Source organism: Rhinoderma darwinii, chromosome 6, assembly GCF_050947455.1.
Source record: "Rhinoderma darwinii isolate aRhiDar2 chromosome 6, aRhiDar2.hap1, whole genome shotgun sequence".
Classification (NCBI taxonomy): domain Eukaryota; kingdom Metazoa; phylum Chordata; class Amphibia; order Anura; family Rhinodermatidae; genus Rhinoderma; species Rhinoderma darwinii.
The window spans coordinates 110,368,674-110,383,706 of NC_134692.1; the positions used below are offsets into that span (position 1 = coordinate 110,368,674).

The 15,033-nt window shown below is 42.2% G+C and overlaps 1 protein-coding gene across 12 annotated transcripts in view; it reads left to right on the forward strand.

Annotated features, from left to right (window-relative positions):
* CLEC16A (C-type lectin domain containing 16A) overlaps positions 1-15,033 on the forward strand; it is a 327,820-nt gene that overhangs the window by 233,185 nt on the left and 79,602 nt on the right. For all 12 annotated transcript variants that reach the window (XM_075830097.1, XM_075830102.1, XM_075830099.1 and 9 more), the window contains 2 exons: positions 8,410-8,561; positions 9,301-9,505. In XM_075830097.1, the coding sequence (XP_075686212.1) occupies positions 8,410-8,561; positions 9,301-9,505 (357 nt within the window). The remainder of the gene's footprint in view (positions 1-8,409; positions 8,562-9,300; positions 9,506-15,033) is intronic.

Sequence of the window (15,033 nt, forward strand, 5' to 3'; positions counted from 1 at the left end):
CCATTTGTGGGAGGATTCTACTGGGTCTAACTAGACCCAGCACAGCGCTATCCATGACAATAGTGACTATTACGGGGCAGCATCCCCATTTACAATGGAATAAGTATAGTGTGAAAAAAATTATTGCATTAATATGACTATTAATATGTCTTTTCTGACCTTTAAGGGACAGACCATAATAATAGAAAGTAAAAAAAGCAAAAATAAAAAAATACTTCCCCAAAAATCTCCCCCAATCATTGTTGTAACACTAGCCCTGACCTAATTGCTCTAAAATAAACATGTAATATATCAAAATTTACAGTAGACGGTGACATCACAAAAAGTCTTTTTTAGTGTAATACCATATTGTAACCAGAATTTTTTTGTAAAATCATATTTTTATTTTATTTTTTACTATTTTTGTCCGATGTAGAAGCCTTAAAATTCTGAAAAAGCAAAAATTGCTAAAATTGCATTGTTCACAAAAAAAGTGTCGCAAAAAAAGTGTCGCAAAAATTACACCATTAGCTCAACAAATGAAACCAATTAAAGCAATTTAACTAATGTTCTAAAAAAAAAAGGCTATACGGTGTATAGCCTTTTATTTGCAATAGGACTCGTGTACAAGACTTCTAGGGGCGGGGGATTCCCAGTAAGTGTTTTATACAGTCATCTAGGGGGCACTAACTCCCCCATTATAAAAACTCTGCCAAGTTGTTTGAGGCGTTTGCCGACAAGCTTGCTGACTGTTCCAACAACGACCAGCAGTCCTCCAGTATCGGCTGCACAGTGTGTATAGATATGTATGTGTGGGTATTATACGTAATGCTTACCTATTAGACTCTGTTCACATGACGTTGTGAGCCTTTCGACGGAGATGTATGTCTCAGACCACTGACTTATAACACCAATGTAACGTTGTGACCTATCCCACCTCATACAGTGATATATGATTCCTTTACAGCTAACTCTATAGCTACATTTCCACACACAAACTTTCCACACACACGCACTGTCACGTAGGGTTCGTGGACCCACTGGGCCGTACCGCCTTGGCGGTATGGCGGCTGGCCAACAGGGCGCAGGTCAGAATCTATAGTTCATATAGGGTACCCGTGGCAGCTCGGACAGTAGCAAGGCAGGCTTGGCAGGAGCTAGGCGGCAGGTGGACGTCAGGCGTGGAGAAGCAGGACAGGCATGGTATACAGCATGGCTACAGCTTAGCACGGCACTAGATCAGGGTACAGGATACAGGAACAGGAAATACTGGGAGCAGGAAACACTAGGGGACCATTTGCAAGACAAACTTGGAATACGACAACAATGCTCAGTAGTGGGAGGATGGGGCTGGGACCTTCTTATAGCCCAGGGTGCTCTGGGAGCTATTAGCTCAATCACCAACATGCGTGCGCTCTGGCTTCTTAAGTCTGGACTGAGCTCGTGAGCGCACCCTGGTGGTCACTGTGGAGCAGGACGGCTGTAGGTGCAGACATCTCTTGAGAGAAGGGCATCGACTGGATGGAAGGAGTTCGTGGTCAGCAACCACGGACGTTACACGCACTATATGAGCGCAATGCTGCAGGGAATTCCACTACAAGCCCCGCCCCCAGTCCCTCCTCTTCCCTCCCAATGGAGTCATCTTGATAGAGCAGTTTCTTCCCTCATTACCTGGCACCAGCTACACTGGTGAATTGGGAGAGGGGCTCTGGGCTGAGGCTACCATAGTATCCTGGACACAAGTGTTGCAATTGGCAAAGGAGCCGTGGTGACATGTAGTCCCTTCTCCTGTTCGTTTTGTGATTCTTGGGTGGGGACGTCAACCGCAGTAATAGGTAGTTCTGTTTTCCATCCCTCTTTGTGTTCTGTTTACTAGGTGTCTGCCCAGGATCTGCTGCTGTTGTCTGGGGGTGTGGGCTCAGCACCCATTCACCCCTCAATGTGTCGCAGTGTGACCTGCAGGATTAGTAGCACAGGTTCCATAGCGGGCAGCTTACTGAATGCACCTTTCCCAGTTCAGAAACAATTATGCCTCCATAGTGACAACTTGAGTCCTTTCTAAACCTGCTCCTAAATAATAAAGCGCACTATACCCCACTCACACTGTCGGGAAAATCTCCAGACATATATGTCCTATGGAGACCTATGACGAATGCCATACATCACCCATAGGCTCCCATGTTAAAAAATTTATACTACTAGTGTAACCCTATGGATATGCTTAGCGTGTATGCTGGGAACTTTCCTAAGCATACATCACAAACATGATGTGAGCAGGGGCTTACATGTGAACATGTCAGGCTAATTTACTGATGATCAGAACATATATCGGAGATGACACCATTTTTTATTGCAGGTAGCAGCCTCCATTGTGCTTTTCCTGTTGTCATTAATGATTTCAATACATGGAAGTCAAGAGTTACTCTTCTAAGAAGGACCCATTGTTATATTTGTCAGGCAGGGCTATTGATCTGGGAGTCGATGCTTCTTGTACACAATGAGGGTTCTTCCGAGAAGAATACTCCAGGCAATCTATAAGAAGAGCCATGTGGGACCCAGCTGAGCAGTTGGAATTGCATAGTTCAATGAAGGGTGTCTTCAGCCGTGCCTCATAAATGTGTGCTCATATTTACTATCTGCTCAAACATTAAGCATTGCAGGAACTCTGGCTATAAATGTATTGGATGTTTTTCTCATAAATCATGCAAATTGCAGCCTAAATGGAGACAAATACTATTCTATTGTAAGTAAATAAAAGGCTCAAAGGAATAAAACGGTCAGGGTCCAATCTTTAAGCTAAACATACCTCCTAAAAACTGTTGTATCCAAGGCAAGTAGTCTGATCACCATAGATCCAGCTTCACAAACCCCCGTTGATCAGCTGGGTTCACTGGAAAAAGCTGCGACCAGCCATACATTGGTGCTGCAGGGGAAATATAGTATTACGTGACGGTCGTTTAGATGAATGGCTGACCATGTAATACATGGATTGGCCGAGTCCACGAGTGCTCCGGCTCATAGAAGGGGTCCTGAGTGGGGGACCCTCCTCTGACGTACATATGCTCTATTAGGCATCTGTATGGATCTTGGCTTTATGTTATAAGCTACCGTACACTGTTTATGAAGTTTATAATATGAACATTTGTACAAGGAGCTACTGCAGTCATGCAAAGTAACAATTGTTTCAAGGACACATATACAGAGTTACAAAATCGTAAATCTGGTTACTGTGAATCACTACATAATTTCAGGTCAACCCGAAAAATATTCGCTTTTGTTAGGAAATCCACTTGGCACAAATTTCAAAAGTTTTCATGCCAATTTGAAAGCTGTTCCCTTGAAGATGAGGCATTGTGTGGCTAGAAGTCGGACTCCTCTGGGGACATATATTTATTGTTCATGCCATTCCTCGGAATAGAAGGAAAGCTGTGGTTACAGCAGAGCTCTACATGTAGTTCTCTGAAATTTATACATGCATTGCATGCTTCTCTCATCTTCTCATGCAGTCTTTTCTCTTTTTTTTTTTTCTTTTTTTATTTCTCCTTTTTACCTTTTCCCTTACACTTCTTTTTCCTCTTTTTTGTTCTCCTTTTTCCTTTTTTCTATTTTTCCTTTTCTCTCCTTTTCTTTCTATTCTTTTTCTCTTTCTCCGTATTCTTTTATTTTAAATTTTTCCCCTCTTTTTTTTTCATCTCTTTCTCTTTCTTGCTTTTTCTCTCTTGCTCTTTATCTTTCTTTTTCTCTCTCATATTCTTGATTTTAGTGGGCACTGTGTAATGCTTTATATTCCCTGTGGTGATGCTGCAATAGAATCACACTTGCTGCCAGGTCCCCTTCAGGTTACGGCTGACTGCTGGTGATCCGATCAGTGTGACAGCTGTGATCCACTTATTTATTAACCCTTTTAACAAAGCAAACCACCCTTTTAAAGGGAATGTAACATCAGAAAATGACAAATTTTACATTTATTATTTTTTACCAAATTTGGTGGGTTTTTTTTATGGGGTTTTTTTTGTGACCAGCCACACACAAGAAATCTTGAAATATTCTGGTTTTCACAATAACCACTAGAGCAGTAACAATACAATTATGTTTTCTGTACTGTAACTCGACAGTTTTGCTGTATAGACTGAGAGAATGAGCAAAGAGTGGGGGATTTAGTGACGGCTCCATCGTACTGCCGGCGGTCTACATAAGACAGGACAGTAACACTATACACACACACATACGGTTTTAATGTATCTTTACTTTCACCCATTGGTCTCTTTAGCGGCAGGTTGTACTCCGTCACCTCCTGTAGACTGTAAGGCTGGGTTCACACGACCATGTTACGTCCGTAATGGACGGAACGTATTTCGGCCGCAAGTCCCGGACCGAACACCGTACAGGGAGCCGGGCTCCTAGCATCATAGTTATGTACGATGCTAGGAGTCCCTGCCTCGCTGCAGGACAACTGTCCCATACTGTAATCATAACTATGATGCTAGGAGCCCGGCTCCCTGCAGTGTGTTCGGTCCGGGACTTCCGGCCGAAATACGTTCCGTCCATTACGGACGTAACATGGTCATGTGAACCCAGCCTAACAACCCATGAAATTTCTGTCAATTGACTACCATTGATTTTAAGCTGCCATGAAGCACTCTCGTCCTACTGCACTGTTTTTACAGACAATAGAGAAAGGAAGTGTGTATCTCCAATATGCCGCCACAAGGAAGGTTGTAAACAAAAAATAGCTACAGCATTTTATTTTTCCTCTGCAGATTACAATCACACAAGCGTGTCAAATTTGCGTGCGTTAAAAAAGGAGCATATTTCATGTTCGTGTGCCATCAGTGTGCGTTGCATATGGCATAAGTGCGCTTTCTGTGTAATATCGGGTTTTCACGTCCGTGCAAACACCTTTTTTTTTTTTTTCTCTCCAATTCTAAGTAACTGATGCGTGAAACACTGACAAGGTTTTTACACACCCATACACTTCAATGGGCAACCACATCCACAAAAATGCAGCAATATAGGACATGAAGTGAGTTTCACGCAACAGACACTCGCTGCGTGAAAACTCACGCATATCTGAATAGGCCCTTTGAAATGCATGGGTCCGTGTGCTGTCAGGACAGCACACGGATGTGGAACACGCTCTAAATGAGCCCTTACATCTAACTAGTTATGAGACATTCCCAAGTTGTCCCTCCAGTTACAATATTAATTTGTTCCGGGAAGACAATTTAAAGTTGAAACCTTTGTAGATTGAGACCATAAGTCTTGTATAGTACACTTACACAGTACAGTAAAAAGAAAATTGAGCCGACCCCACCTGGTGTCCATAGGAGCAACTCATACTGGCACAGGTAAACAGCAGTACAGGACATGTAGTACTGCACTGTACTGTAGAGAGGCGCTACTAGACAGCCAAATAGTGCATGCGCCTCATAATACAAGTGTATTACCAGAGAAATGTCCATGCAGGTTAGCTGGATCTTCCAGCCAAATGCATGTGGCTCCAATCTGCAGTGCCTGTGACATTATATGTTAATTGTAATTTCAAGTTACAATGGCTCAGGAGAGACAAAATTGTATTGTACCCTGAGGTCAGTGTGTGTGTGTGTGTGTATTCGTCTTTTTCACATTTTGTTATGTTGACGCCTTGTGCTAAGAAAAATAATAATAATCTACTTTTTTCCTCATCATTCTGCATTCCGTACCCTATAATAATAAAGTGAAAACAGAATTAAAGAAATTTTTTGCAAATTTATTAAACTTGAAAAACTCAAATTTCGCATGGACATAAGTATTGAGACCCTTTTACTGTGACACTTGAAATTTAGCTCGGGGGGACCTCCCATTTCTCTTGATCATCTTTGAAATATTTCTACACCTTGATTGGATTCCACCAGTGGTAAATTCATTTGATTGGACATTATTTGGAAAGACACACCCCTGTCTATATAAGGCCTCACAGCTGACAACGCATATCAGAGCAAAAACCAGGCTATGAGGAGGAAAGAACTGCCTGTAGAGCTCAGAGACCGGATTGTTGTGGAGGCACAGATCTGGAGAAGGGTACAAAAACATTTCTGCTGCACTGCAAGTTCCCAAGAGCACAGTGGCCTCCATATTTCTTAAATGGAAGAAGTTTGGAGCTGGCCGCCCCACTAAACTAAGTAATCGGGGGAGAAGGGCCTTGGTACGAGAGGTAACCAAGAACCCAATGGTCACTCTGGCTGAACTCCAAAGAACCGGTGTGCAGATGGGAGAACCATCACTGCAGCACTCCACCAATCTGGGCTTTATGGCAGTGACCAAAAAGAAGCCTCTCCTCAGTAAAAGACATATGAAAGGACGCCTGGAGTTTGCAGAAAAGCTCCTAAAGGACTGTCAGAATGTGAGAAACAAGATTCTGTGGTCTGAGGAAACCAAGATTCAACGTTTTGGCCTAAATTCTAAGTGCCATGTCTAGTGATAACAATGCACTGCTCATCACCTGCCCAAAACAGTGAAGCATGGTGGGGGCAGCATTATGCTGTGGGGGTGTTTTTTCAGGGGCTGGGACAGGGAGACTGGTCAGGGTTGGAGGAAAGTACAGAGATATTCTGATATACCTGATCCAGAGTGCTCTGGGCCACAGACTGGGCCGAAGGTTCATCTTCCAACAAGACAATAACCACAGACAAAGACAACATAGGAGTTGCTTAGGGGTAACTCTGTGAATGTCCTTGAGTGGCCCAGCCAGAGCCCTGACTTGAACCCAATTGAATATCTGTGGAGAGACCTGAAAATGACTGTCCACCGACGGTCCTCATCCAACCTGACAGAGCTTCAGAGGATCTGCGGAGAGCAATGGCAGAAAATCCCCTAATCCAGGTGTGCAAACCTTGTGGCATCACACCCAAGAAGACTGGAGGCTGTTACGTTGCCAAAGGTGCTTCAACGAAGTACTGAGTAAAGGGTCTGAATACTTAAGTAATATTTTCGTTTTTCCTTTTCAAGAAATTAGCAAAGATTACTAACATCAGAAGAAGCGCTGTACAGCGCGAAACAGGCTGTAACCTTTTATCTGTCTGCTATGTCCTCCCTTGAAAGCTACCCGTCGCCACAATAATGAAGATTTTGTACCATTTGGCGAGTGCCGCTTTTTCAACTTCGCCCTCTGCTATTACGAACATTCTGTTTTCACTTTGTCTTTACGGGGTATTAAGTGCAAAATGATGGGGGAAAACGTTTTGTTATTTTAGCAAAAGGCCTCACAATAACAAAATGTGGAAAAATGTAAAGGCTCGAAAGACTTTCCGAATGCATTGTGTGTGTGTGTGTGTGTGTGTGTGTGTGTGTATATATATATATATATATGTGTGTGTGTGTGTGTGTGTGTGTTTTATATGTTTATATTATATTATAGTGATTCATACATTCATTAGAACTGTGGTTCATTTCTTCCAGGGGAAGAGAGGTTTCCAAGCACTTAGGCCGCTTCTGCAGAACAGACTGCAAGCTACAATTGGTGGTTTACACTGAACCTTTTAATTAACATTATTGATCTCTGCAAGCCACCAAAGCAATTACAGTAAATGGGCTGTGAAGTGTGTTTCCACGCTTAGGATACAGCAGGCAGCGCTCCAGGAGTATTTACAGAACACGCAGGATTGTTGTTACTGATATATTTCCTGTTCTCTGAGCTGCTTGGAATTAAACGGGAATTCACCCAGATAATTGATAGACGACATAAATGTTTGTTAGTTACTAAACAGAATTGAACAACTGTTGTCGTTATAGTTGCCATGGTAATAACCTTTACTCACTTACTTTGGAAGTATCGTAATGATATACAGCATATAAAAATGTATCAAGTCAAACAAAACCTCTTTGAAATACAATTAGTATCGTTTTTTTTATTAGTATTATTATTATTGTTATTGTTATTGTTAGAGTTCTGTTCTAGACTAGAAGCAGATACTACTTTTTGTCTATTCTTTCTCTTGGCTGCTGATTTCTGTATCCACCGTGTTCAGTGTAGTTTCGTTTATTAACTTCTCAGATACATCTCCTCATTGTCACATTCATTGTTTGCCAGGCACAGATTTGTACTTTTAGTAGCGGCTGTGCCTGGTATTTACAGCTCAGTCCCATTCACTTGAGTAGTAAGCTGTAATACCTGGCACAGCCCTTACTAAAAGTACAAATCTGTGCCTGGCAAACAATGAAGGGGAAATGGCACTTGCCCGCTGCCTCTTCAAACAGATGATTAACAGGGGTTCAGAGAGCCTGACCCACACAAGTCTAATATTGATGGCCAATCCTAAAGAGATATATATATATTTTTTTTTTTTTGTGAAGAACCAGACAACCCCTTTAATGGTCATCTATCGTATTGTGTAGAATGAAGAATTTGTATGCATGGATTTAAATTTATCCTCTTTTTTTTTTTTCCTTTAGATAACAGTGATTTAATAGCGTGCACTGTAATACCAAAGGATGGAGATCAAGTTCAAAGATTCCTGGCGGTTGACATCTATCAGATGAGCCTGGTGGAACCAGACAGCAAAAGACTTGGTTGGGGAGTTGTGAAGTTTGCTGGTTTATTACAGGTCAGTAATAGGATTGTGAAATAACTGGGTTTATAGTTTAAATGCAAGGGAAATGAAGCATTACACCGTTCTCGTTGAAATCAGTGGACAGTCGGTGTAATTTGGGTCGTTCAGAGCTAATGTGCATGGTCCTGAACCCCTCTCTTAATTCAGAATTCACTATTAATTGGAAATGGGTTTTCTAAATCAGACAACCCCAATGTATCCTAATGACCGACAATCACAAATTGGGCAAATGTATTCTGATTTCGACTTCGTTAAAAGCGACGCTCTTGACCATGGGCTGTGTCTGGTATTGGAACTCCACAAGAGTTTCTAATCTTATACACCTCTTTTTAAAATGTGTGTTGTTTTTGTTTGTTTGTTTTTTTATAATATTTTCTAGGATAATACAACCAATCTAATAACTGCCCATCGGAACTTAATAAACTTTTTCTAAATTTTGTTGGGATGAATGATACATTCTGGTAAATGATGCGCTGGAATCGGAACCTTGCAAGTCCTCCTTGCTTTCCTGCAGCACCTATGTACATGCACTGAGGCTAGCTGAGTGCAGCGACTGTGGTTGTCTGGTTTTCATCCCCTTATACTACATGTAGTATAGTTTGGTTATGTTACAAATCTTTCTTATTTGTGTGCAGCACACCTGTTTATTTTTCACACATAAATATAGCATTTCTGTTCACACTCAATGTGTCATATTTTTATAGCAAAGCCTGGTCCATTTTTTTTTTTTTAGGATATGCAAGTGACTGGTGTAGAAGATGACAGCAGAGCTTTGAATATAACTATCCACAAACCGGCATCAACTCCACACGCCAAGCCGTTTCCCATTCTTCAAGCTACATTCATCTTCTCTGACCACATCCGCTGTATTATAGCCAAGCAAAGACTTGCAAAAGGGCGTATTCAAGCTCGACGGATGAAAATGCAGAGGATATCTGGTAGGTTCCCTACACTTACAGCAGTTACGCCTGTCAACTTTCAGATTTTTCTCGCTGGCATTGTATCACATTTGAGAAGTGAGTAAAAGGGGTAATTCCATCTTTAGTAGGATATGCCATCATTCCTTTATCGGACTCCTGCCGATCCTAGGAATCGAGACAAAAGCCCCTTCAGAAGTTTCTCTACACAACGCAAGTCCCATCCACCTGCTGTGGATACAGGTGAATGTACCTGCGCTGTGCTGGGCAAACGTAACTAACTCTGTGGTCCTTTTATTCTCCTGATCAGTGGGGGTCGCGGCAGTATGCCATGACTTGTGAGCTGTGCAGTGTGGCAAGAATGTATTAATGATATAAAGGTTACACGCTTTTCACATATTTGGCCTATATGCTTAACATATTCCCTGATTGGCTTCCAGTCTAAAAAACAATAATAATGAAGAAGCGGAAGAGAGACTACACTTTTGAAAACTGTGAAATAAAAGGTATGCCGACACACAGCGCTCAAACATAAACCAAAAAGATGTTATTTTGGCATACGTCTGCCCCATTCTAGCTTATGTACACGGAACATGCACCTCCGTGGTATTAACATATCTGTAATGAAAGAATGTACTAGTAATGTTATGACATGCTAGTGGATTAGTAAGATATTAAAAGTCATCAATGTCTGCACCATTTCTGTGAGGACACGCTGAGCAATGGAGTTCTGGATTACAAGTGTGCAAAGACCTCCACATTGGGACTTTATCTTAGTTAAGTTCACTCTACTTTAGCGCACTTATTTTACACAGTGTGTGTCAAGAAGAGTCTAAGCTTTCTACTTATAGGTAGAATGGTTTGTAAATAAAAGTTATTGGAGCTGGGAAACCTGGCCAAATTCTAGTAGATGTCTACCATTTCCTATGTTGCCAAACTTTTGCCTATCCACAGGATAGGTCATCTGTATGTAATCGGTGCCGTTCCGACACTCCGGCTGCCTCCCCTTTAATCCGCAGCCTACAATTTGCATCTATTTCCGCATCAAAATGTAAAAAACGTGCCTAAACGCATTAAAAAACATACCATTAAGTGCGGATTTTACCTGCGTTATTACCTGTGTTTATCTGAAGTTTTGGTGCGGATTTTCTGCACCAAATGAGGGCTTGTCCACACGTAACGGGTTTTCCGTCCGAAATTGCGGACGGAAAAAACGCAGCAGAATGCAGTAACAGCCAAGTAGTTGCGACTTAACAAATCTCATCCACACGCTGCGTAAAATTTCCGACCAGAAATTAACCTGCAGTGCATATTTTTCATACCGCTGCATGTCAATTCCTGCTGCGGAAAGTGGACTGAATTGCTGCGTTTTTGAGAGGAGATGTCACCATCTCCCAGCATTGAGAAAAATGCCGCAAAATCCACACCGTTTTCTGCATTTAAAAATGTTTTATGCGTTTTTTCCGTAGCGGAATGTCTGTTATTTTCAACGGAATTACTGCAGAAATTTTCTGCAGCAATTCCGTTACGTGTGGACAAGCCCTAACGCAACGTGTGCATGTAGCATTGAGGATCGTTCCAGCTAAAAATAAAATAATATGTCCTGTTATGTGATTGCTCTTCTCTCCCCCACAGCTGTAACATAACCTCGGTCTCCCACTTGTGAGATCTGCGGGTACTTTGGCTGGCATTGTGCTGCCACAATGGCTTTCATTATGGTTCTCGGGGCTGTTGGAACCTGCATGATTTATTCAGCTTTCTGACACATGTATAAGAAAGCCCTCCCTGTGTAGTAAGTAGAAGACATTCTATCGCATTCAGGTGTCGCGGTACATATGACCCATTTCTCTAGTTTCTTTGGGAACAGGAATCGGAGCCAAATGAACGGCACAATATCCCCCCCCCCCCTCCCAGCATTCTCATAAATAGAGGGTGGGGATAGGGGCAGCCAGACTAGGATCGAGAGTTGTTTTTCAGGTTTCTTTTTATTGGAGTTTATCCTTGTGGGAATATAAGTGCATTTTGTTTTGTGTTTTTAGTCTGCTATGGCACGCTGTTACAAGTGAATCATTTTCCATATAAACACTTCTAGGAACAGAATCCTAGGACATTTTCTTAAAAAACAAACAACAAAAAAAAAACCACTGCGTTCGTGCCAAAAATTGCATGTGTTTAGTGGTGTATCTTTCTGCCAAGCCGAGCTTGTGTAAATGTAGCCCAATAGTTCAAGTTTATCTTCTTATGTCTTGTACTAGGCCTCATTGCTGTCATTTTCTCATAAGAGAGAGCCAGTAAAAATACTGATAGGCCAATGTCCAGCAGTGCACTTTATGGCTACACTTAACAGCAGCTCGTTCATACTACAAGAGCATTTTACAAAATTGCACTAGCTTATGATTCCAGGGGTGATGTCATGAGTATAAGCCCGGGTTCGCACATCGCGGTCAAAATGTGTTTTTCCATGAATCGTGGCGAAACCTCACCGTTTTGCCGACACGTAAACTCGGCCTTTGGTGATACATTCCCCTTATGTGTGTGTCACAGGTGAACTAGAACTGGTTTATTATTAATCTAAACTAAATCATTTCAACTATTTGGCTGTATTCACACATTGTGGTCAATTTGCATTTTTTTTTGCCATAACTCACGACAAAACAGCACGGTTTTTACACGAGCTTCCACAAATCGCAGCAAAAAAAAAAATCACATATTGACCGCGACTTGTGCACACAGCTTTTGGTTGCATGTATTCTAAGAACTAAATCATTATGATCAATTCTAGAAAAATTTTCCCTAGTTTATTGATTTTTATCACCGTTGACTTGCCGGGTCATCCATTATTATGAATCATTTAAATGTACAATAACTGCACTTTTTTATAGAGCTGTAATAACTGAAGTTATAGTAGCCAATATATTATCTGTCACCGAGATAGTGTCTCATAATTGTAATGGCACTGTAAAAGCACAAAATATGACATTTCTAATGAAAGCCATAAAGTGTCCCTTCAGGTTCGATATTCCGCCCGACCTGACTTCAGGTGTGAAGAGACGTTGCACGATGAAATCTATATAGTAACTGGTGGGACACTTCAAATCTGGTGCATTAGGAAATGTTATTGGAAAAATTTAGAAACCCATACGCAGTAGTTCTTTCCTAAATAGGAGTATGCTTCTAATAAATAGGGCTAAATTTAAATGGGACTAGATTTACATGGGAGTTAATGTATATTGACTTATCGCGTTCTTTTTGCAGCAAAAAAAACGCAATAGAACCACAAATTAGAATAGACTCTTATAGAAACAGCCGAGTACTGAAATTGCTCCTTAATGTCACATGCCTCAGCTCATCTTATTTGCAATAAGGGCTGCAGAATTTTATATAGAGATGTACTGTACTTAGCTGGATGCGTCGTTTTTGTATTTTCAGTCAAAATGTTTGAAATTCTAGCCCCTTCAGACTTCAAACCCCATAATGACAAAGTGAAAACACAATTTTATACATTTTGGCAAATTTATTAAAAATGAAAAAACTCAAATTTTGCATGGACATAAGTATTCACACCTTTTGCTATGACACTTGAAATTTAGCTCTGGGGGCCTCCTATTTATCTAGATCATCTTTGAAATGTTTCTACACCTTGATTGGTGTCCACCTGTGGTAAACTCATTTGATTGGACATGATTTGGAAAGACACACCCCTGTCTATATAAGGTCTCACAGCTGACAATGCATATCAGAGAAAAAACCAAACCATGAGTATGAAAGAACTGCCTGTAGAGCTCAGAGACAGGATTGTGGGGAGGCACAGGTCAAAACAATTTCTGCTGCACTGAAAGTACCCAAGAGCGCAGTGACCTCCATAATTCTCAAATGGAAGAAGTTTGGAACAACCAGGATTCTTCATAGAGCTGGCCGCCCCACCGAACTAAGTAATCAGGGGAGGAGGGTTGTGGTAAGAGAGGTGACCAAAAACCCAATGGTCATTCTGGCTGAGCTCCAAGGATCCTCTGTGTAGATGGGAGAAACTTCCAGAAGGTCAACCATCACTGCAGCACTCCACGATCTGGGCTTTATGGCAGAGTGGCCAGAAAGAAGCCTCTCCTCAGTAAAAGACACATGAAAGCCTGCCTGGAGTTTGCAAAAAAGCACCCAAAGGACTCTGACTGTGAGAAACAAGATTCTGTGGTCTGATGAAACCAACATTGAACTTTTTGGTCTCAATTCTAAGTGTCACGTCTGGGGTAAACCAGGCTCTGCTAATCACCTGCCCAAAACCATCTCTACAGTGAAGCATGGTGGTGGCAGCATCATGGTGTGGGGGTGATTTTCAGCGGCTGGGACACGTAGACTTGTCAGGGTTGAGGAAAACATGAATGGAGCCAAGTACAGAGATATTCTTAATGAAAACCTGATCCAGCGTGCTCTGGATCTCAGACCGGCCTGAAGGAACACCCTCCAACAAGACAATAAGGCCTCATGCACACGACCGTAGCCGTGTGCACGGCCGTGATTTTCGGGTCGGCCGGCTGCGGACTGTCAGCCGCAGGCCGCCCGCGAATCGCGGGACCTGCACATGGCCGCGGCCATTGTTTTCAATGAGCCCGGACCGCAGAACCGGGCCGTAATAAGACATGCCCTTTCTTTCTGCGGTCCGGGCTCCCGGGCCGTGCACGGACCGCAAAAACTACGGTCGTGTGCACGGCCCCATAGAAAAGAATGGGGCCGCAATTCTCCCGTGTATTTTCGGGAGAATTGCGGCCGCAAAAACACGGTCGTGTGCATGAGGCCTAACCCTAAGCACACAGCCGGGACAACTCTGAGTGTCCTTGAGTGGCGGAGCCAGAGCCCTGATTTGATCCCAATAGAACATCTCTGGAGAGCCCTAAATATGGCTGTCCACCGACAGAGCCCAACTCTTACTCCAATGCAAATCATTCAGCGCCCAACAACAACACTTACTCTAATGCAGATCATGCATTGCCTAACAATGGCTCTTTATGTAATCTAGATCATGCAGTGCCTATCAACAACAGATCATGGAGTGCCTAACAAGAATTCTTATGCTAATGCGGATCATGCAGTTCCTAACAAGAACTCTTATGCGGATCATGCAGTGCCTAACAAGAATTCTTATGCTAATGCAGATCATGCAGTGCCTAACAAGAGCTCTTATGCGGATCATGCAGTGCCCAACAACGATTAACCTAATGCGCATTATGTAGTGCCTAACAACTCTTACTCTGATGCGGATCATGCAGTGCCTAACAAGAACTCTTATGCTAATGTAAATCATGCAGTGCCTTACAACAACAGATCATGCAGTGCCTAACAACAACATATCATGCAGTGCCTAACAACAACACGCCAGTACAGATCATGCATTGCCTAACAACAACTCATAGGCAATGCATGATCTGCATTAGAGTAACAACAACTCTTTGTGGAATTGCTTTTTAAGTAACTAATTCCATTGAAATGAAATGTCAGTGACCATTCTTCTAACTGGAACACCTCGTCCTGGAAATTCAGTCTAAATTTGGCTAACA